General features: G+C 43.2%; 1 protein-coding gene across 2 annotated transcripts in view; it reads right to left on the minus strand.

Moving 5' to 3' along the window:
- The window catches only part of tpk1 (thiamin pyrophosphokinase 1), a 78,240-nt gene that overhangs the window by 31,227 nt on the left and 23,941 nt on the right, over positions 1-23,072 (minus strand). For both annotated transcript variants that reach the window (XM_038972790.1, XM_038972791.1), the window contains exons 6-7: positions 11,281-11,376; positions 1,920-2,066 (exon numbers count right to left, since the gene is read on the minus strand). In XM_038972790.1, the coding sequence (XP_038828718.1) occupies positions 1,920-2,066; positions 11,281-11,376 (243 nt within the window). The remainder of the gene's footprint in view (positions 1-1,919; positions 2,067-11,280; positions 11,377-23,072) is intronic.

Raw genomic sequence — 23,072 nt, forward strand, 5'->3', positions numbered from 1 at the left:
GCCTACCCCGGCCAAACCCTTACCCGGATGACGCTGGGCCAATTGTTCGCCGCCCTATGGGACTCCCAATCACGTCTGGTTGTGATACAGCCTGGAATCGAACCAGGGTCTGTAGTGACGCCTCTAACACTGAGATGCAGTGCTTCACTCGGGAGCCCCGAAATCTCATGATGGGATTTAATTGAAAAGCCTTTATGAGCTTCCCGGGTGGCGCAGTGGTCTAGGGCACTGCATCGCAGTGCTAACTGCGCCACCAGAGTCTCTGGGTTCGCGCCCAGGCTCTGTCGCAGCCGGCCGCGACCGGGAGGTCCGTGGGGCGACGCACAATTGGGCTAGCGTCGTCCGGGTTAGGGTGGGTTTGGCCGGTAGGGATATCCTTGTCTCATCGCGCTCCAGCGACTCCTGTGGCGGGCCGGGCGCAGTGCGTGCTAACCAAGGGGGCCAGGTGCACGGTGTTTCCTCCGACACATTGGTGCGGCTGGCTTCCGGGTTGGAGGCGCGCTGTGTTAAAGAAGCAGTGCGGCTTGGTTGGGTTGTGCTTCGGAGGACGCATGGCTTTCGACCTTCGTCTCTCCCGAGCCCGTACGGGAGTTGTAGCGATGAGACAAGATAGTAATTACTAGCGATTGGATACCACGAAAATTGGGGAGAAAAGGGGATAAAATAAAAAAATAAAAGAAAAAAGAAAAAAAGAAAAGCCTTTATGAGAGCTGGAGTTTTCAAAACTCAATTTGGATTAAGTGCCTTGAAATGTTGCAGTTATTTTTGTCAAGGACATCTCTAGAGTATCTGTATTCTTCATTCCATTGTATTGTTCTATAAAACTTAGAATGTCAAAGTCATCTGTCTACTGGGTCTGTCTGCATCTGTCCATGTTCATCCCTTCAGCAGCTGCAGTTCACCACAGTATAATCCTCCATCATGTAAATCACCTCCGCTCCTTACATGCCCTACTAAAAGGTCATTGTAAACAAGCATATACAGTATTTTCGAACCAAATACCTGCAATCTCATTTGTAGAACACACGTGCACCCACCCACCCACCCACCCAACACAACCTTGTCAAGGACCCTTATACCAACATTTATAACTAAAGTGCTTTGTAGTCCCTTGACTGTGTGTGTGTGTGTGTGTGTGTGTGTGTGTGTGTGTGTGTGTGTGTGTGTGTGTGTGTGTGTGTGTGTGTGTGTGTGTGTGTGTGTGTGTGTGTGTGTGTGTGTGTGTGTGTGTGTGTGTGTGTGTGTGTGTGTGTGTGTGTGTGTGTGTGTGTGTGTGTGTAGGGTTAGAATTAGGAGGGTAAGGGGAAATAAGATTTTGAATGGGAATCAATTGTTGGTCCCCAAAAAGTCCTCAAGTATAGTAAAACAAACAGTGGTGTAAAGTACTTAATTAAAAATACTTTAAAGTACTACTTAATCATTTTTTGGGGGGCATGTGTATTTTACTTCACTATTTATAATTTTTACAACTTTTACTTTTACTTCACTACATTCCTAAAGAAAATGATGTACTTTCTACTCCATATATTTTCCCTGACACCCAAAAGTACTTGTTACATTTTGAATGCTTAGCAGGACAGGAAAATGGTCCAATTCACACACTTATCAAGAGAACATCCCTGTTCAAACTGTCTCTGATCTGGTGTACTCACTAAATACACATGCATGGTTTGTAAAATGTATCTGCGTGTTGGAGTGTGCCCCTGGCTATCCGTAAATAAAATAAAAAATACAATTTTGCCAACCAAAATGATTTATACTTTTTATACTTGAAATTACAATTACATTTGATACTTAAGTATATTTAAAAGCAAATCATTTTAGACCTTTACTCAAGTAGTATTTTACTGGGTATCTTTACTTTTCCTCAAGTATGACAATTGTGTACTACCACTGAAAACAAACGTGTGTATAGTTACCGGTCGTAGCAGGTAGGCCAGACTGCATCCCTGTAGAACCACCAGAGGTAGTTCTGTCATATTGAGGGCGTGGTACAAAGTCTCTACTGAAGCCATGGTCTGGTCAAATCTTCCTGCTAGACCACCCAGAGTCACTATAGTATCCACCTGGGGGAGGAGGAGGAGGGGGGGGATTAATTCTCATAATCTCTCAATCATGGGTCCACCAGGTGGTACAACTTCAGACCACTTTATAAAACTTTGGAACATATTACAAACTGTGAGTATGCTATTTAAGTCTGGAAGGAGAAACATGTAGCCTTTAGACAGAAAGGTTGAGTTCTTTTCAGCACTTGAAACATCCGGAGAGCCACCGTAATAACTATAATTTACCCAAACTTCTCTCTCTCCCTCTTTTCTTCTGACCTCATACCCATCTCTCCCCCTGTTCCCCCCACTCTCCTTTACTCCCTCCTCCTCCTCTCTCTACTTTCCCAGTCTCTCTCTTCAGTCTAGCTCTCTCCCTCTGTGTCTCGCCCACCATATCTTTCACTCTCTCCCCAAGAGTGTTCTAAGGACACAATGTCGCAGAGAGTTTGGAGAATTCATGGTGTGCAGCCATTTTACATTGAAGAAATAAACATAGTGTACTAGTTTGTTTGCTCTCGGTGGAATTGCACTCCGTATAGCACTGCATAAACACAACCACTTCCATACTGTCTGACACGCCACGGCACTTGGACCCTAGTTAAGATATGATAATGACTTGGAGACAGTGATCGTCTTAATTTGCATCTTCTAAACTGATTTAGAAATGTGCTTATTGAGGTTAAATCCACATCTGTCAAACACCCACATACACACAACAGAGGACAGCTTCAGAAAACCCCTTTTCTCTTATTAGGCTGCACACACAAACACACCCACGCATGAATAAACACCGAACTGCTTTAGAAAATAATTTGTCTTATCATCTGAATGACAGCGTTCTATAAACAAGCGTTGCCAAGCTACGGTCCTTGGAGACAGAGAGAGATTATAAAACAGAAAGAAAGTATTATGTTAAATCTTTACTTTGCAACTTCAGCACCTTTAACCACAGCCTAGAACAAGACAAATAAATAAACTTCTGCCAGCACAGACAGACAACATGAAGGGAAACAGGACAAACCAATGGAATAGCCTATATAACGCAACTTATGTAACTACCTAAGAAGCCTGGTCCCAGATCTGTATGTGCTTTAGCCAACCCCTTTGACTGTTAGGGCTGTGACCATACCAGCATCTGACAGTTGTTGTCATAAAAGTATATGACTGTTGTCGTCAGGGCTGTGACAATACAAGTATATGACTGTTGTCGTCAGGGCTGTGACAATATAAGTACAGTTGAAGTCAGAAGTTTACATACACCTTAGCCAAATACATTTAAACTCAGTTTTTCACAATTCCTGACATTTAATCAGAGTAAAAATTCCCTGTCTTAGGTCAGTTAGGATCACCACTTTATTTTAAGAATGTGAAATGTCAGAATAACAGTACAGAGAATGATTTATTTCAGCTTTTATTTCTTTCATCACATTCCCAGTGGGTCAGAAGTTTACATACACTCAATTAGTATTTGCTAGCATTGCCTTTAAATTGTTTAACTTGAGTCAAACGTTTCGGGTAGCCTTCCACAAGCTTCCCACAATAAGTTGGGTGAATTTTGGCCCATTCCTCTTGACAGAGCTGGTGTAACTGAGTCAGGTTTGTAGGCCTCCTTGCTCACACACGCTTTTTCAGTTCTGTCCACAAATTTTCTATCGGATTGAGGTCAGGGCTTTGTGATGGCCACTCCAATACCTTGACTTTGTTGTCCTTAACTTCTTACGGCTGCAGGGGCAGTATTGAGTAGCTTGGATGAAAGGTGCACAGAGGTGCCCATAGTAAACTGCCTGCTCCTCAGTCCCAGTTGCTAATATATGCATATTGTTATTCGTATTGGATAGAAAACACTCTGAAGTTTCTAAAACTGTTTGAATGATGTCTGTGAGTATAACAGAACTCATATGGCAGGCAAAAACCTGAGAAAAAATTCAAACAGGAAGTGGGAATTCTGAGGTTGGTCGATTTTCAACACAGCCCCTACAGAACACACAGTGGGATATGGATGAGTTTGCACTTCCTACGGCTTCCACTAGATGTCAACAGTCTGTAGAACCTTGTATGATGCCTCTACTGTGTAGTGGGGCCGAAGGAGACAGGAAATAGTCAGGTCTACCATGACCTGGCCATGCTCTGACCATGCGCGTTCACATGAGAGGGAGCTCTGTTCCATCGCACATCTGAAGTCAATGTAATTCTCCGGTTGGAACGTTACTGAAGATTTATGTTAAAAACATTCTAAAGATTGATTCAATACATCGTTTGACATGTTTCTACTGACTGTTACGGAACTTTTTGACATTTCGTCAGCTTTTAGTGAACGCGCTTTCTGACTTTGGATTTGTTTACCAAACACGCTAACAAAAATAGCTATTTGGACATAAATGATGGACGTTACCGAACAAAACGAACATTTCTTGTGGAAGTGGGAGTCCTGGGAGTGCATTCCGACGAAGATCAGCAAAGGTAAGTGAAGATTTATAATGCTTTTTATGGGTTTTGTTGACTGCACAATTTGGCGGGTAACTGTATGGCTTCCTTTTGTGGCTGAACGCTGTTCTCAGATTATTGAATATTGTGCTTTTGCCGTAAAGCTTTTTGAAATCTGACACAGCGGTTGCATTAAGAACAAGTGTATCTTTAATCTATGTAAAATATGTATCTTTCATCAAAGTTTATGATGAGTATTTATGTTATTTGACGTGGCTCTCTGCAATTTCTCCGGATATTTTGGAGGCATTTCTGAACATGGCGCCAATGTAAACGGAGGTTTTTGGATATAAATATGAGCTTTATCGAACAAAACATATATGTATTGTGTAACATGAAGGCCTATGAGTGTCATCTGATGAAGATCATCAAAGGTTAGTGATTAATTTTATCTCTATTTCTGCTTTTTGTGACTCCTGTCTTTGGCTGGAAAAATGACTGTGTTTTTCTGTGATTTTGCGGTGACCTAACATAATCGTTTGTGGTGCTTTCGCTGTAAAGCCTATTTGAAATTGAACACTTTGGTGGGATTAACAACAAGATCACCTTTAAAATGGTATAAGATACATGTATGTTTGAGGAATTTTAATTATGAGATATCTGTTGTTTGAATTTGGCGCCCTGCACTTTCACTGGCTGTTGTCATATCATCCTGTTAACGGGATTGCAGCCATAAGAATTAAGACATTTTGCCACAACTTTGGAAGTATGCTTGGGGTCATTGTCTATTTGGAAGACCCATTTGCGACCAAGCTTTAACTTCCTCACTGATGTTTTGAGATGTTGCTTCAATATATCCACATAATTTTTGTTCCTCATGATGCCATCAATTTTGTGAAGTGCCCCAGTCCCTCCTGCAGCTAAGCACCCCCACAACATGATGCTGCCACCCACGTGCTTCATGGTTGGGATGGTGTTCTTCGGCTTGCAAGCCTCCCCCTTTTTCCTCCAAACATAACGATGGTCATTATGGCCAAACAGTTCTATCTTTGTTTCATCAGTCCAGAGGACACTTCTCCAAAAAGTATGATCTTTGTCCCCATGTGCAGTTGCAAACCGTAGTCTGACTTTTTATGGTGGTTTTGGAGCAGTGGCTTCTTTCTTGCTCAGTGGCCTTTCAGGTTATGTCGATTATAGGACTCTATAGGTATCTATATTCTGTGGATATAGATACGTTTGTACCTGTTTCCTCCAGTATCTTCACAAGGTCCTTTGCTGTTGTTCTGGGATTGATTTGCACTTTTCGCACCAAAGTACGTTCATCTCTAGGATACAGAATGCGTCTCCATCCTGAGCGGTATGGCGGCTGCGTGGTCCTATGGTGTTTATATTTGCGTACTGTTGTTTGTACATATGAACGTGGTACCTTCAGGCATTTGGAAATTGCTCCCAAGGATGAACGAGACTTCTGGAGGTCTACAATTTTTTTCCTGAGGTCTTGGCTGATTTCTTTTGATTTTCCTATGATTTCAGGCAAAGAGGCACTAGGTTTGAAGGTAGGCCTTGAAATACATCCACAGGTACACCGCCAATTTACTCAAATTATGTCAATTAGCCTATCAGAAGCTTCTAAAGCCAAAACATAATTTTCAGAAATTTTCCAAGCTGTTTAAAACTTCTTGCCACTAGGGGGTGCCATTTCGACATAGTACAAAGTCGTTCCCAAATTAAACTGCCTCGTACTCAATTCTTGCTCGTACAATATGCATATTATTATTACTATTGGATAGAAAACACTCTCTAGTTTCTAAAACCGTTTGAATTATGTCTGTGGGTGAAACAGAACTGGACTTAGAGCATTTTTCCTATGAGGATTTGAAAATGCTGAAATCTGCTCGCTGTTCCCAGAACAGTTTATTAAATTGCCTGTCCTCTATTGGTTGAGATGCACTGCATACGCCTTCCTCTGGGTGTCAGCGAATAGAGGGTCTTGAAATGGAGTCTCTAGGCAGAGCTGAAAGTCTATAAATTGATTGGAAACGAGGTGTATCGTTCTTTTCCCCTTCGCTCTGACGCACTGAGGACCTTGGCACGTTCTTCTGGAAACATCGGTTATAGATCTTAGACATTTCCGGCTGTGTTTTTATTCGATATATGCTTTAAAGACATCATAATCTTGTTATTTTGAACCGAATTATATCAGTTTATGTCAGTATATTGCGATTTTCGGGTATTTATTTTCTTGGCGCTGTAGGAAGTTGGGTATCTCTCTCTCGCATGCCATTGTTTACTGCTAATTGCAACGTGGAAGACGACGTTCTCCAACCTAGCAACGATTCTTTTGGACAAAGGACACCTATCCCAAGATTCTGATGAGAGTTCATCGAAAAGTAAGAACTATTTATGCTGATAATTCATTGTTCTGTTGAAAAAAGTAAAATGCATAAGACGCCATTACTTGCAGTGTAGCCTTGCTTTATCGCACGCTGTCATTTTGAAGTAACGTTAATTTTAAAAATGTAATCCAGCGATTGCATTAAGAACTAATTTGTCTTTCAATTGCTGTCCAACCTGTATTTTTTAGTCAAGTTTTGGAATAGTTACTGATTAGAATAGGTGCCTCTTCAAAGATTTATCCTGACATTTTCTGGGAAGCTTTGCTACTTTTCTCATTGTATAACATGATTTGTGGCGCTAAATATGCACATTCTCGAACAAACTCTATATGCATTGTGTAATATGATGTTATAGGACTGTCATCTGAAGAATTCTGAGAAGGTTAGTGAAAAAATTAATACATTTTGGTGGTTTATACGTTATTGCTATTTTTGCCTTGAATCAATGCAGTTGTGATGTTTGCTATTGTGGTAAGTTAATATAACGCTATATTGTGTTTTCGCTGTAAAACACTTAGAAAATCTGAAATATTATCTGGATTCACAAGATCTGTGTCTTTCATCTGCTGCACGCTGTGTATTTTTAAGAAATGTTTTATGATGAGTAATTAGCTAATACACGATGGTCTCTGTAGTTATTCTAGTCGCTTTGGTGAGAGTTGTCATGGTGGCTGCAATGGTAAACTATGATTTATACCTGAAATATGCAAATTTTTCTAACAAAACATATGCTATACAATAAATATGTTATCAGACTGTCATCTGATGAGGTTGTTTCTTGGTTAGTGGCTATTTATATCTTTATTTGGCCGAATTTGTGATAGCTACTGATGGAGTAAAAAAATGGTGGAGTAAGAAAAGTGGTGTCTTTTGCTAACGTGGTTAGCTAATAGATTTACATATTGTGTCTTCCCTGTAAAACATTTTAAAAATCAGAAATGATGGCTTTATTCACAAGATGTGTATCTTTCATTTGGTGTCTTGGACTTGTGATTTCATGAACATTTTATTATATGATATCCCTGTGGCTTTAGGCTAGGCTATGCTAGTCAGCTTTTGTGATGGGGGGGATCCCGGATCCGGGTTTGGGAGGTGTTAGAGGTTAAAGGCACAGTCAACTTAGTGTATGTAAACTTCTGACCCACTGGAATTGTGATACAGTGAATTATAAGTATCAATTGTTGGAAAAGGTACTTGTGTCATGCACAAAGTAGATGTCCTAACCAACTTGTCAAAACTAAAGTTTGCTAACAAGAAATTTGTGGAGTGGTTGAAAAACAAGTTTTAATGACTCCAACCTAAGTGTATGTAAACTTTCGACTTCAACTGTATATGACTGTTGTCATCAGGGCTGTGACAATACAAGTACAAAGCATACCAAACTCTTTGGTCGTTTAATAACCTGCCGTATGTAAATAGTGTGTTGTGGAAAATAAATACATGTGACCTTGGTTGAGCTCATAATGATGTTTGTTTCCAACATTAGTGCTGCTTTCCTACAGAAGTTAAATCCGATTAGTGTTTTTTATCCTTGCCACGATACTAACGAGTATTGCGATACTGGTATCGTCCCGGCCCTAATTGTTGAAGTCAGTGGAGGCTGCTGAGGGGAGGACAGCTCATAATAATGGCTGGAACGGAGTGAATAGAATGGCATCAAACACATAGAAACCATGTGACACCATTCCACCAACGCCGCTCCAGCCATTACCACGAGCCCGTCCTCACCAATTAAGGTGTCACCCACCTCCTGTTATTGAAGTACAGATCTGGGACCAGGCTACTGAAATACCGTTACGCAGCACTTTCTACTTTAGCCCCCACAAATCTGCAGACAGCGCCTGTTCTCTTATTATTGAGAGATAACATAATCAAAATAATCATTCTGTTGCTGATTATACTCCAGCCTTGAAAATGTTATAATGTGATCATTTTGATGATAACTGTCAGGGAGATAAATCTAATGAGGATCCATCAATTAGTCTAATTCCCAGAAATCTGGCTGGCTGGAAACACGCCAGACGTGGACTGTTACAGTACATCGTTGTTACTCACTATAGCCGTGGCCAAAAGTTTTGAGAATGACACAAATATTAATTTTCACAAAGTATGCTGCTTCAGTTTGTATGATGGCAATTTGCATATCCTCCAGAAAGTTATGAAGAGTGATCAGATTAATTGCAATTAATTGCAAAGTCCCTATTTGCCATGCAAATTAACTGAATCCCCCAAAAACATTTCCACTGCATTTCAGCCCTGCCACAAAAGAACCAGCTGACATCATGTCAGTCTCTCGTTAACACAGGTGTGAGTGTTGACGAGGACAAGGCTGGAGATCACCCTGTCATGCTGATTGAGTTCGAATAACAGACTAGAAGCTTCAAAAGGAGGGTGGTGCTTGGAATCATTGTTCTTCCTCTGTTAGCCATGGTTACCTGCAAGGAAACACGTGCCATCATCATTGCTTTGCACAAAAAGGGCTTCACAGGCAAGGATATTGCTGCCAGTAAGATTGCACCTAAATCAACAATTTATCGGATCATCAAGAACTTCAAGGAGAGTGAATCAATTGTTGTGAAGAAGGCTTCAGGGTGCCCAAGAATGTCCAGCAAGCGCCAGGACCGTCTCCTAAAGTTGATTCAGCTGCGGGATCGGGGCACCACCAGTACAGAGCTTGCTCAGGAATGGCAGCAGGCAGGTGTGAGTGCATCTGCACGCATTGGACTGCTGAGGACTGGGGTAAAGTCATTTTCTCTGATGAATCCCCTTTCCGATTGTATGGGGCATCCGGAAAAAAGCTTGTCCGGAGAAGACAAGGTGAGCGCTACCATCAGTCCTGTGTCATGCCAACAGTAAAGCACCCTGAGACCATTCATGTGTGGGGTTGCTTCTCAGCCAAGGGAGTGGGCTCACTCACAATTTTGCCTAAGAACACAGCAATGAATAAAGAATAGTACCAACACATCCTCCGAGAGCAACTTCTCCCAACCATCCAGGAACAGTTTGGTGACGAACAATGCCTTTTCCAGCACGATGGAGCACCTTGCCATAAGGCAAAAGTGATAACTAAGTGGCTCGGGGAACAAAACATCAATATTTTGGGTCCATGGCCAGGAAACTCCCCAGACCTTAATTCCATTGAGAACTTGTGGTCCATCCTCAAGAGGCGGGTGGACAAACAAAAACCCACAAATTCGGGAAAACTCCAAGCATTGATTATGCAAGAATGGGCTGCCATCAGTCAGGATGTGGCACAGAAGTTAATTGACAGCATGCCAGGGCGGATTGCAGAGGTCTTAAAAAAGAAGGGTCAACACTTCAAATATTGACTCTTTGCATCAACTTCATGTAATTGTCAATAAAAGCCTTTGACACTTATGAAATGCTTGTAATTATACTTCAGTATTCCATAGTAACATCTGACAAAAATATCTAAAGACACTGAAGCAGCAAACTTTGTGGAAATTCATATTTGTGTCATTCTCAAAACTTCTGGCCATGACTGTACACTGTTTGTCTTTTTCATTGTAGTCATACTTTCAACACTGCTACAGGTTATGTGTATACGGAGGTTAGACATTACTCCAAAAAACAAACACAAGGTTCAAATGGTTGTTTTAGCACAAAGCTCAGAGTCTAAGTCTGTCTCACTGATTGACTAGACAGACTGTTTGAGGACACTGGTTCACTGACTGACAGTTAATCAGGTGTGTGCGTGTGTGTGTGTGTGTATGTAAAAGTGTGCAATAAGAATGAAGGGTCCATGTGTGCAGTGAGGGTCTTAAGGTGAATAACACCCAGATAAACACACATCCTCTCTGACAGTTGAGAGACAAACACACACACACCCTCTCTGACAGGTGAGCAAGAGGCGGAGGAAGAGTGGGAAGACAGAGGGGGAGGACAGAGGGGAGGACAGAGGGGGAGGACGGAGGGGAAGACAGAGGGGAGGACAGAGGGGAGGACAGAGGGGAGGACAGAGGGGAGGACAGAGGGGAGGAATGAGCGGAGGAAGGAGCGGAGGACGGAGGGGAGGACAGAGGGGAGGAAGGAGCGGAGGACGGAGGGGAGGACAGAGGGGAGGAAGGAGCGGAGGACGGAGGGGAGGACAGAGGGGAGGAAGAGGGGAGGAAGAGGGGAGGACGGAGCGGAGGACAGAGGAGAAAACGGAGGAGAGGACGGAGGGGAGGAAGAGGGGAGGAAGGAGGGGGAGGACAGAGGGGAGGACAGAGGGGAGGACGGAGGGGAGGACAGAGGGGAGGACAGAGGGGAGGACAGAGGGGAGGACGGAGCGGAGGACGGAGCGGAGGGGAGGACGGAGGGGAGGAAAGAGGGAGAGGAAAGAGGGAGAGGAAAGAGGGAGAGGAAAGAGGGAGAGGGAAGAGGGGGAGGACAGAAGGGAGGAAGATTACCTGAAGTTGTTGTCTCTTGATCTCCTCCACCATGATGGTCAGACATTTAGTGAAGTCAGTCAGCTCCTGATCAGAAGTCTCTATCAACCGACACTTCTAGAGGGAGAGAGAGGAGGGGGACGGGGGAGAGAGAGAGAAGGGGGCGGGGAAGAGGGAGGAGGGGGGCGGGGGAGAGAGAGGATGGTGCAGGGGAGGTGAGACAGATACAGAGAGACAAAAAGAGCAGAAATCCCTCTTCTTTATTCTGTAAATAAGTCTCTGAGCTCTCTCAAACTCAGCGTACCCCCACACACAACGTTCCAGTGAATGCCCCTAAACGGTAGTTAGTTCCAGGTGAGTTCCTGCTCGCAGCAGGAATCACACAGCCTTTGTTCTATTCATGTCAGCTCACACACTCTTTCACTGCCCCGCTCCGTTTTATGCCCCCTCCATCCCCTGATGAATACTTTTATCCCTCTCTCCCTCCTTCCCCTCTGTATCTCTTTCATTTATGTAGAGTTATGCACATCTCCTGAAACACCTTAAAGTCCCTAGATGTCTTGCACTATTCTCTATAACATTACCATAGCTTGAGATTCTCTGAGTAACATTAAAATAAATACAACCCTATTCTCTATAACATTACCATAGTTTGAGATTCTCTCTGAGTAATATTAGAATAAATACAACCCTATTCTCTATAACATTACCATAGCTTGAGATTCTCTCTGAGTAACATTAAAATAAATACAACCCTATTCTCTATAACAGTGGTTCCCAAACTTTCTATAGTCCCGTACCCCTTCAAGCATTCAACCTCTAGCTGCGTACCCCCTCTAGCACCAGGGTCAGCGCACTCTACAATGTTGTTTTTTACCATCATTGTAAGCCTGACACACACACACACACACACACACACACACACACACACACACACACACACACACACACACACACACACGGTACATTTATTTAACAAAATAATTACTGTGAGTTTTTGTCACAACAAGGCTCGTGAGAAGTGACAAAGAGCCCTTATAGGACCAGGGCACCAATAATAATAATCAATCATTTTGCTATTTATTTAACCATCTTACATATAAAACCTTATTTGTTCATCGAAAATGGTGAATAACTCACCACAGGTTAATGAGAAGGGTGTGTTTGAAAGGATGTACATAACTCTGCAATGTTGGGTTGTATTGGAGAGAGTCTCAGTCTTAAATCATTTTCCACACACAGTCTGTGCCTGTATTTAGTTTTCATGCTAGTGAGGGCCGAGAATCCAGTCTCACATAGGTATGTGGTTGCAAAGGGCATCAGTGTCTTAACCTCGTGATTTGTCAAGTCAGGATACTCTGAGCGCAGCCCAATCCAGAAATCTGGCAGTGACTTCTGATTAAATACAATTTTCACAGAACCGCTTGTTGCAATTTCGATGAGGCTCTCTTGTTCAGATATCGGTAAGTGGACTGGAGGCAGTGCATGAAAGGGATAACGAATCCAGTTGTTTGTGTCATCCGTTTCGGGAAAGTACCTGCGTAATTGCGCACCCAACTCACTCAGGTACTTATCACTATATCACATTTGACATTGTCCGTAAGCTTGAGTTAATTTGCACACAAAAAAATCATACAATGATGTAAAGACCTGTGTGTTCTCCTTGTTAATGCAGACAGAGAAGTGCTCCAACTTCTTAATCATAGCCTCAATTTTGTCCTGCACAATGAATATAGTTGCGGAGAGTCCCTGTAATCCTAGATTCAGATCATTCAGGCGAGAAAAAACATCACCCAGATAGGCCAGTCGTGTGAGAAACTCTTCATCATGCAAGCGGTCAGACAAGTGAAAATTATGGTCAGTAAAAAAACTTTAAGCTCGTCTCTCAATAAAACAAACGTGTCAATACCTTGCCCCTTGATAACCAGCGCACTTCTGTATGTTGTAAAAGTGTTACATGGTCGCTGCCCATATCATTGCATAGTGCAGAAAATACACGAGAGTTCAGGGGCCTTGCTTTGACAAAGTTAACCATTTTCACTGTAGTGTCCAAAACAGCTTTCAAGCTGTCAGGCATTCCTTTGGCAGGAAGAGCCTCTCGGTGAATGCTGCAGTGTACCCAAGTGTTGTCGGGAGCAACTGCTTGCACGCACATTACCACTCCACTATGTCTCCCTGTCATGGTATTTGCATCATCAGTACAGATACCAACATGAGCAGCAGCTACTTTTGGCTACATACGGACCTTGTCGCGGAAAATTACCACGTATACAGAAAGGGGTTGTATGTATTTTCTCTATAAAAGCATGGAACCGGCACTGTTCGTTGAGCTTTTCAACTATGCACTGTTGAGTGGGTAGATGATTCTCAATTTTTACAAATCTTATGATAAAGTGTTGTTTGAAAGAATCTGCAGTCTCTCTTCCCTTTGATTAGATATTCCACGACAAATTGTAGACAGCGGCGGGATGCTAACTACGCTTGCTGATTGTTCCCAGGGAACCAAGGTTAAATTGCGGCAGGGACGCCGTTAGACGTGGCTCAGGGTACCACACACTCCAACTAAAACGGAGCAGAGAGGGACCCACCTCGGACCTGCCGGGAGCGTCAGTGAGTGGATGCGTCATTTTGGACAGATAAGATAAATTAAGGGTGAGACTGATTTTCTTAAAAACAACCTCCAATTGGGTAAAGTTAACTTTTAGAAAGTCCTGTTCTAGGAACAGGTCACGCATGTTATAGATACCAGGACAGAGTCCTGATGAAAGCGATTCCAGAATAAGATCCTGAGGTACTATAGAGAAACCAGGACATTGTCCTGAAGTAATATACCATGGGTTACAATCATAATGGGGCGGCAGTAGCCTAGTGGTTTGAGCGTTGGGCCAGTAACCAAAAAAGGTTGCTAGATGTCATTCTGCCCCTGAACAAGCCAGTTAACCCACTGTTCCTAGGCCGTCATTGTAAATAAGAATTTGTTCTTAACTGATTTGCCTAGTTAAATAAAGGTTAAATAAAAAATGTACAACATTAAAATAATGCATGAGTTATGTTAAGAGATACAAGGACAGAGTCCTGATGAAAGTGTTCCAGGATAAAGTCCTGAAGACATAAGAAAATATTCCTGCAGGTAAGAAGAAATTTAAAAAAACGAAAAATATACAAAAAAATAAAAATAGTAATTATTAATCAGTGTACTGGTAAAACAGTTGGTTATGATTGGGAAACCAGCTATAAATTAAAACCCTACACGGAAATGTGCATAGCAGGAACTACCATGTCGGTACAACATTTAAATTACATAGAGTAATTATAAAATATTTAGATGGAGAAGAAATTACTATTTTCAAATTACAAGAAAGGAAGACGTTCCTAACCAAATACTGTTTGTTTTGTGTGTCTGTTTTTGTTTCCTGAGTGTGTGTATTGATGAGAGATTCATATTATGGACGGACGATGGACCCTATCAGCCCGACTGGCTGCACAGTGTGATCGAATAAAGGAACACACATTCTCCAGTAATAAATTGGCAGAAGTTCCAGTATTGTTTCTAATACAAGGTATCAAAACTGTTACCAATTAAAAGGCACACATACCATAACTACTCTCCAGGGAATTGGTTATCACTACTTTAGAAAATTGTTAAATTGGCATATATTGGCATACACCCTTGGTAAATATGAGCAAAACGAGCTGTGGAAAAAATTGGGATCTGAGACCATTCCTCCATACAGAATCTCTCCAGATCCTTCAGATTCCGATGTCCATGCTTGTGGACTCTCCTCTTCAGCTCATCCCACAGGTTTTATATGGGGTTTAGGTCAGGGGACTGGAATGGCCATGGCAAAACCTTGATTCTGTGGTCAGTGAACCATTTTTTGTGTAGATTTTGAGTGGTGCTTTGGATCATTGTCTTGCTGGAAGATCCAACCACAGCCCAGTTTAAGCTTCCTAGCAGAGGCAGTCAGGTTTTGATTTAATATCTGCTGGTACTTGATGGAATCCATGATACCATGTGTCCTAACAAGTTGTCCAGGGCCTTTGGAAGAAAAACAGCCCCAGAACATCAAAGATCCACCACCATACTTCACAAACTGGCTTAATTTTGCTGGACCCCAGGAAGAGTAGCTGCTGCTTTGGCAGCAGCTAATGGAGATCCATAATACATACAAATACAGTGGGGATGAGGTACTTGTCTGCATGGCTATCTTTCTGTCTATGCCAAACCCACCTCTGGTGTTTGTTTCCAAAAAGCTCTATTTTGGTCTCATCTGACCATAGAACCCGGTCCCATTGAAAGTTTGGCAAACTGTAGGCGCTTGAGTTTGTTGTTGATGACAGCAACGTTCTTTTTTATGGCAACCCTCCCAAATAACTAGTGGTTATGTGGACGGCATCTGACGTAGTTTTGGAGATTTTCTGACCCCATGACCCAACTAACGTCTGCAATTCTCCATTTGTGATTCTTGGAGATTTTTTGGCCACTCGAACCATCCTCCTCACTGTGCGTGGGGTCAATAGTCTTCTTCCAGGTCGATTGTTAACATCTCCAGTTGCTTTAAACTTCTTAATTATTGCCCTGATAGTGGACATTTTCAAACTTTGAGCTATTTTCTTATAGCCATTTCCTGATTTGTGCAGCTAAACAACCTTTTGTCGCACATCATTACTGTATTCTCGGATCTTTCCCATAGTGATGGATGATTATGGGAACTTGGCCTGTGTGTCACCTCATATTTATACCCCAGTGAAACAGGATGTCATAGCTTACCACTTAAGTGTTCCTAATCACTCAGGTGAACTTAAAAACATATACAAATATGAATGGGAATATACTTCAGTTAGATTTTACTCATAAGAATTTCTAGGGGTGCCAATAATTGTGGCACACATGTTTCGGAGAAAAATATTTATTTCACATACATTTTTTTCAATCATTTTACTTCAATTAAAGGTTTGATTTTTGAATGAAAGACCAAGAGGAAAAAACAGCAAATGTATATTTTTTAACAGCCCGTTTTGCTCATATTTACCAAGGGTGCCAATATTAGTGTAGAGCACTGTAGAGAGGGCAGTGTGTGCTCTAAACAGTCAGAATTTCCAAAACACACAAAGTAGTAAAATGTCTAACTAGTAATTTGCTATGCTAACAAGCTAGCAAGAGGCTGCATAGCAAAAGCATTAACTTCTGGTAGACATGCAAAGCTCAAATAAAAGGTTATCATTTGGTTACAGTATACTGAAATGAACTAATAGTATATAGTATGAAGTATATACTCATTAAGCATGTAGTATATAGTATATTGGTATGGGTATTTGAACACAGCTTGGGTATGTGAGTACATTTTACAGATGCACAATCGAGAGCATCCTGTCGGGCTGTATCACCGCCTGGTACGGCAATTGCTCTGCCCACAACCGCAAGGATCTCCAGAGGGTAGTGTGGTCTGCACAACGCATCACCGGGGGGCAAACTACCTGCCCTCCAGGACACCTACAGCACCCGATGTCACAGGAAGGCTAAAAAGATCATCAAGGACAACAACCACCCGAGCCACTGCCTGTTCACACCGCTATCATCCAAAAGGCGAGGTCAGTACAGGTGCATCAAAGCTGGGACCGAGAGACTGAAAAACAGCTTACATAGCAAGGCCATCAGACTGTTAAACAGTCATCACTAACATAGAGTGGCTGCTGCCAACATTCATACTCAAATCTCTTGCCAATTTAATAAATTGATTTAATAAAATAAAATCACTTTAAATAACGGCACTTTAATAATGTCTACATATCCTACATTACTCATCTCATATGTATATACTGTATTCTATACCATCTACTGTATACTGTATTCTATACCATCTACAGCATCTTGCCTATGACGTACGGCCATGGCTCATCTATATATTTATATGTACAGTTGAAGTCGGAAATTTACATACACCTTAGCCAAATACATTTAAACTCAATTAATTCCCTGTCTTAGGTCAGTTAGGATCACCACTTTATTTTAAGAATGTGAAATGTCAGAATAATAGTAGAGAGAATGATTTATTTCAGCTTTTATTTCTTTCATCACATTCCCAGTGGGTCAGAAGTTTACATACACTCAATTAGTATTTGGTAGCATTGCCTTTACATTTTTTAACTTGGGTCAAACGTTTTGGGTCGCCTTTGTAACGGCTTTCTTCTGTGGACGAAGGATCGGACCAAAGCGCAGCGTGGTTAGTGTTCATCATGTTTAATTAAAGCCAATAAACGTGAACACTACAAAATACAAAACAACAAAATGTGAAAAAATCGAAACAGTTCTGTGCACCAGTCCCTCCTGCAGCAAAGCACCCCCACAACATGATGCTGCCACCCCCGTGCTCCACGGTTGTTCTTCGGCTTGCAAGCATCCCCCTTTTTCCTCCAAACATAACGATGGTCATTATGGCCAAACAGTTCTATTTTCGTTTCATCAGACCGGAGGACATTTTTCCAAAAAGTATGATCTTTGTCGCCAAGTGCAGTTGCAAACCAACTTTTTTATGGCAGTTTTGGAGCAGTGGCTTTTTCCTTGCTGAGCGGCGTTTCAGATTATGTTGATATAGGACTCGTTTTACTGTGGATATAAATACTTTTGTATCTGTTTCCTCCAGCATCTTCACAAGGTCCTTTGCAGTTGTTCTGGGATTGATTTGCACTTTTCGCACCAAAGTACACTAATCTCTAGGAGAGAGAACGCGTCTCCTTCCTGAGCGGTATGATGGCTGTGTGGTCCCATGGTGTTTATACTTGCGTACTATTGTTTGTACAGATAAACGTGGTACCTTCAGGCATTTGGAAAATGCTCCCAAGGATGACCCAGACTTGTGGAGGTCTACAAATTTTTTTCTGAGGTCTTGGCTGATTTCTTTTGATTTTCCCATGATGACAAGCAAAGAGGCACTGAGTTTGAAGGTAGTCCTTGAAATACATCCACAGGTACACCTCCAATTGACTCAAATGATGTCAATTAGCCAATCAGAAGCTTCTAAAGTCATGACATAATTTTCTGGAATTTTCCAAGCTGTTTAAAAGGCACAGTCAACTTAGAGTATGTGAACTTCTGACCCACTGGAATTGTGGTACAGTGAATTATAAGTGAAATAATCTGTCTGTAAACAACTGTTGGAAAAATTACTTGTGTCATGCACAAAGTAGATGTTCTAACCGACTTGCCAAAACTATAGTTTGTTAACAAGAAATTTGTGGAGTGGTTGAAAAACAAGTTTTAATGACTCCAACCTAAGTGTATGTAAACTTCCGACTTCAACTGTACATATTCTTATTCATCCCTTTACATTTATGTATATTTTTTTATTTCACCTTTATTTAACCAGGTAGGCTAGTTGAGAACAAGTTCTCATTTGCAACTGCGACCTGGCCAAGATAAAGCATAGCAGTGTGAACAGACAACAACACAGAGTTACACATGGAGTAAACAATAAACAAGTCAATAACATGGTAGAAAAAAGAGAATCTATATACAATGTGTGCAAAAGGCATGAGGAGGTAGGCAATAAATCGAATAATTACAATTTAGCAGATTAACACTGGAGTGATAAATCATCAGATGATCATGTGCAAGTAGAGATACTGGTGTGCAAAAGAGCAGAAAAGTAAATAAATAAAAGCAGTATGGGGGTGAGGTAGGTAAATTGGGTGGGCTATATACCGATGGACTATGTACAGCTGCAGCGATCGGTTAGCTGCTCAGATAGCAGATGTTTAAAGTTGTTGAGGGAGATAAAAGTCTCCAACTTCAGAGATTTTTGCAATTCGTTCCAGTCGCAGGCAGCAGAGAACTGGAAAGAAAGGCGGCCAAATGAGGTTTTAGCTTTAGGGATGATCAGTGAGATACACCTGCTGGAGCGCGTGCTACGGGTGGGTGTAGCCATCGTGACCAGTGAACTGAGATAAGGCGGCACTTTACCTAGCATAGCCTTGTAGATGACCTGGAGCCAGTGGGTCTGACGACGAACATGTAGCGAGGGCCAGCCGACTAGGGCATACAGGTCGCAGTGGTGGGTCGTATAAGGTGCTTTAGTAACAAAACGGATGGCACTGTGATAAACTGCATCCAGTTTGCTGAGTAGAGTATTGGAAGCTATTTTGTAGATGACATCGCCGAAGTCAAGGATCGGTAGGATAGTCAGTTTTACTAGGGTAAGTTTGGCGGCGTGAGTGAAGGAGGCTTTGTTGCGAAATAGAAAGCCGACTCTAGATTTGATTTTGGATTGGAAATGTTTGATATGAGTCTGGAAGGAGAGTTTGCAGCCAGACACCTAGGTACTTATAGATGTCCACATATTCTAGGTCGGAACCGTCCAGGGTGGTGATGCTAGTCGGGCGTGCGGGTGCGGGCAGCGAACGGTTGAAAAGCATGCAATAGCGTTTAAGAGCAGTTGGAGGCCACGGAAGGAGTGTTGTATGGCATTGAAGCTCGTTTGGAGGTTAGATAGCACAGTGTCCAAGGAAGGGCCAGAAGTATACAGAATGGTGTCGTCTGCGTAGAGGTGGATCAGGGAATCGCCCGCAGCAAGAGCAACATCATTGATATATACAGAGAAAAGAGTCGGCCCGAGAATTGAACCCTGTGGTACCCCCATAGAGACTGCCAGAGGACCGGACAACATGCCCTCCGATTTGACACACTGAACTCTGTCTGCAAAGTAGTTGGTGAACCAGGCAAGGCAGTCATTAGAAAAACCGAGGCTACTGAGTCTGCCGATAAGAATATGGTGATTGTCTGACAGAGTCGAAAGCCTTGGCCAGGTCGATGAAGACGGCTGCACAGTACTGTCTTTTATCGATGGCGGTTATCGTTTAGTACCTTGAGCGTGGCTGAGGTGCACCCGTGACCGGCTCGGAAACCGGATTGCACAGCGGAGAAGGTACGGTGGGATTCAAGATGGTCAGTGATCTGTTTGTTGACTTGGCTTTCGAAGACCTTAGATAGGCAGGGCAGGATGGATATAGGTCTGTAACAGTTTGGGTTCAGGGTGTCTCCCCCTTTGAAGAGGGGGATGACCGCGGCAGCTTTCCAATCCTTGGGGATCTCAGATGATACAAAGGAGAGGTTGAACAGGCTGGTAATAGGGGGTGCGACAATGGCGGCGGACAGTTTCAGAAATAGGGGGTCCAGATTGTCAAGCCCAGCTGATTTGTATGGGTCCAGGTTTTGCAGCTCTTTCAGAACATCTGCTATCTGGTTTTGGGTAAAGGAGAAGCTGGGGAGGCTTGGGCGAGTAGCAGCGGGGGGGGGGGGCGGAGCTGTTGGCCAAGGTTGGAGTCGCCAGGAGGAAGGCATGGCCAGCCGTTGAGAAATGCTTGTTGAAGTTTTTCGATTATCACGGATTTATCGGTGGTGACCGTGTTACCTAGCCTCAGTGCAGTGGGCAGCTGGGAGGAGGTGCTCTTGTTCTCCATGGACTTTACAGTATCCCAGAACTTTTTGGAGTTAGAGCTACAGGATGCAAATTTCTGTTTGAAAAAGCTGGCCTTTGCTTTCCTGACTGACTGCGTGTATTGGTTCCTGACTTCCCTGAACAGTTGCATATCGCGGGGACTCTTCGATGCTATTGCAGTTCGCCACAGGATGTTTTTGTGCTGGTCGAGGGCAGTCAGGTCTGGAGTGAACCAAGGGCTATATCTGTTCTTAGTTCTGCATTTTTTGAACGGAGCATGCTTGTCTAATATGGTGAGGAAGTAACTTTTAAAGAATGACCAGGCATCCTCAACTGACGGGATGAGGTCAATATCCTTCCAGGGTACCCGGGCCAGGTCGATTAGAAAGGCCTGCTCGCAGAAGTGTTTTAGGGAGCGTTTGACAGTGATGAGGGGTGGTCGTTTGACCGCGGACCCGTAGCGGATACAGGCAATGAGGCAGTGATCGCTGAGATCTTGATTGAAGACAGCAGAGGTGTATTTGGAGGGCAAGTTGGTCAGGATAATGTCTATTAGGGTGCCCATGTTTACGGATTTAGGGTTGTACCTGGTGGGTTCCTTGATGATTTGTGTGAGATTGAGGGCATCTAGCTTAGATTGTAGGACTGCCGGGGTGTTAAGCATATCCCAGTTTAGGTCACCTAACAGAACAAACTCTGAAGCTAGATGGGGGGGCGATCAATTCACAGATGGTGTCCAGGGCACAGCTGGGAGCTGAGGGGGGTCGGTAGCAGGCGGCAACAGTGAGAGACTTATTTCTGGAGAGATTCATTTTTAAAATTAGAAGTTCGAACTGTTTGGGCATAGACCTGGAAAGTATGACAGAACTTTGCAGGCTATCTCTGCAGTAGATTGCAACTCCTCCCCCTTTGGCGGTTCTATCTTGACGGAAAGTGTTATAGTTGGGTATGGAAATCTCAGAATTTTTGGTGGCCTTCCTAAGCCAGGATTCAGACACGGCAAGGACATCAGGGTTGGCAGAGTGTGCTAAAGCGGTGAGTAAGACAAACTTAGGGAGGAGGCTTCTGATGTTGACATGCATGAGACCAAGGCTTTTTCGATCACAGAAGTCAACAAATGAGGGTGCCTGGGGACATGCAGGGCCTGGGTTTACCTCCACATCACCCGAGGAACAGAGGAGTAGTAGGATGAGGGTGCGGCTAAAGGCTACCAAAACTGGTCGCCTAGAGCGTTGGGGACAAGGAATAAAAGGAGCAGATTTATGGGCGTGGTAGAATAGATTCTGGGCATAATGTGCAGACAGGGGTATGGTGGGGCACGGGTACAGCGGAGGCAAGCCCAGGCACTGGGTGATGATAAGAGAGGTTGTATCTCTGGACATGCTGGTCACAATGGGTGAGGTCACCGCATGTGTGGGAGGTGGGACAAAGGAGGTATCAGAGGTACGGGGAGTGGAACTACGGGCTCCATTGCAAACCAAAACAATGATAACTAGCCTGAACAACAGTATACAAGGCATATTGATATTTGAGAGAGACATACAGTAAGGCATAAAGTAATTGCAGGTCTTGATTGGGAGAGATAGCTAAAACAACAGGTGAGGTAACAGCAGCTAGTCAGCTAACACAGCAACAGCAGGTAAAATGGCGATGACTAGGCAGAGAGGGTCGGATTAACTACACACAGAGCCTGAGTTAAAACACAGAGCCGACAGATAAAACACAAATAAACAGAATGGAGTACCGTGAATTAATGGACAGTCCAGCAGGCATCAGCTATGTAGCCAAGTGATCATATTGTCCAGGGGGCAGCCGTAGATGGAGCAGGGAAGCCGCCACTACGCTAGCACGCGGCGTTTAAAGTTAGTAGCCCGGGGGTGGACTGCTCAGACGGAGGGGGTCTGCTCAGACGGAGGCCGGTTGAGGGCACAGCGGATGGGGTATTTGTCAGCAGACCAGACGTGGTGGTGCGGCGGGGCGCCGTGTCGACAGAGAATCCAAGCCAGATGGCGAAAGAGGTATTGTAGAATTTTGTTTGCTAACTGGTGCTAGCTTCGTGGCAGTGGTGCTAGCTGCAAGCTAGCTGTGAGGATCAGAAGTAGTGGCTCAGGGATTACGGCAGGAATCCGGCGTTGTTGTGGAGAGACAGTCCGATGCTGGTAAATTGGTGAGTAATATCCAGGCTAATAACAGGGCTGGTGTCTGTGCAGAAGGTAAAAGCTGCTAGCAGTGGCTAAAAATGACTAAATAGCTTGTAGCTGATTAGCTGGTTAGCTACTGGGGGTTCTTGAATGTGTTCCAAAGTTAAAAAATAATAGCGATTCCGTATCACATTGGGTGAGGTAGGTTACCGGAAGGTATAATCGAATTAAAAATCGA

Source organism: Salvelinus namaycush, chromosome 33, assembly GCF_016432855.1.
Source record: "Salvelinus namaycush isolate Seneca chromosome 33, SaNama_1.0, whole genome shotgun sequence".
Lineage (NCBI taxonomy): Eukaryota > Metazoa > Chordata > Actinopteri > Salmoniformes > Salmonidae > Salvelinus > Salvelinus namaycush.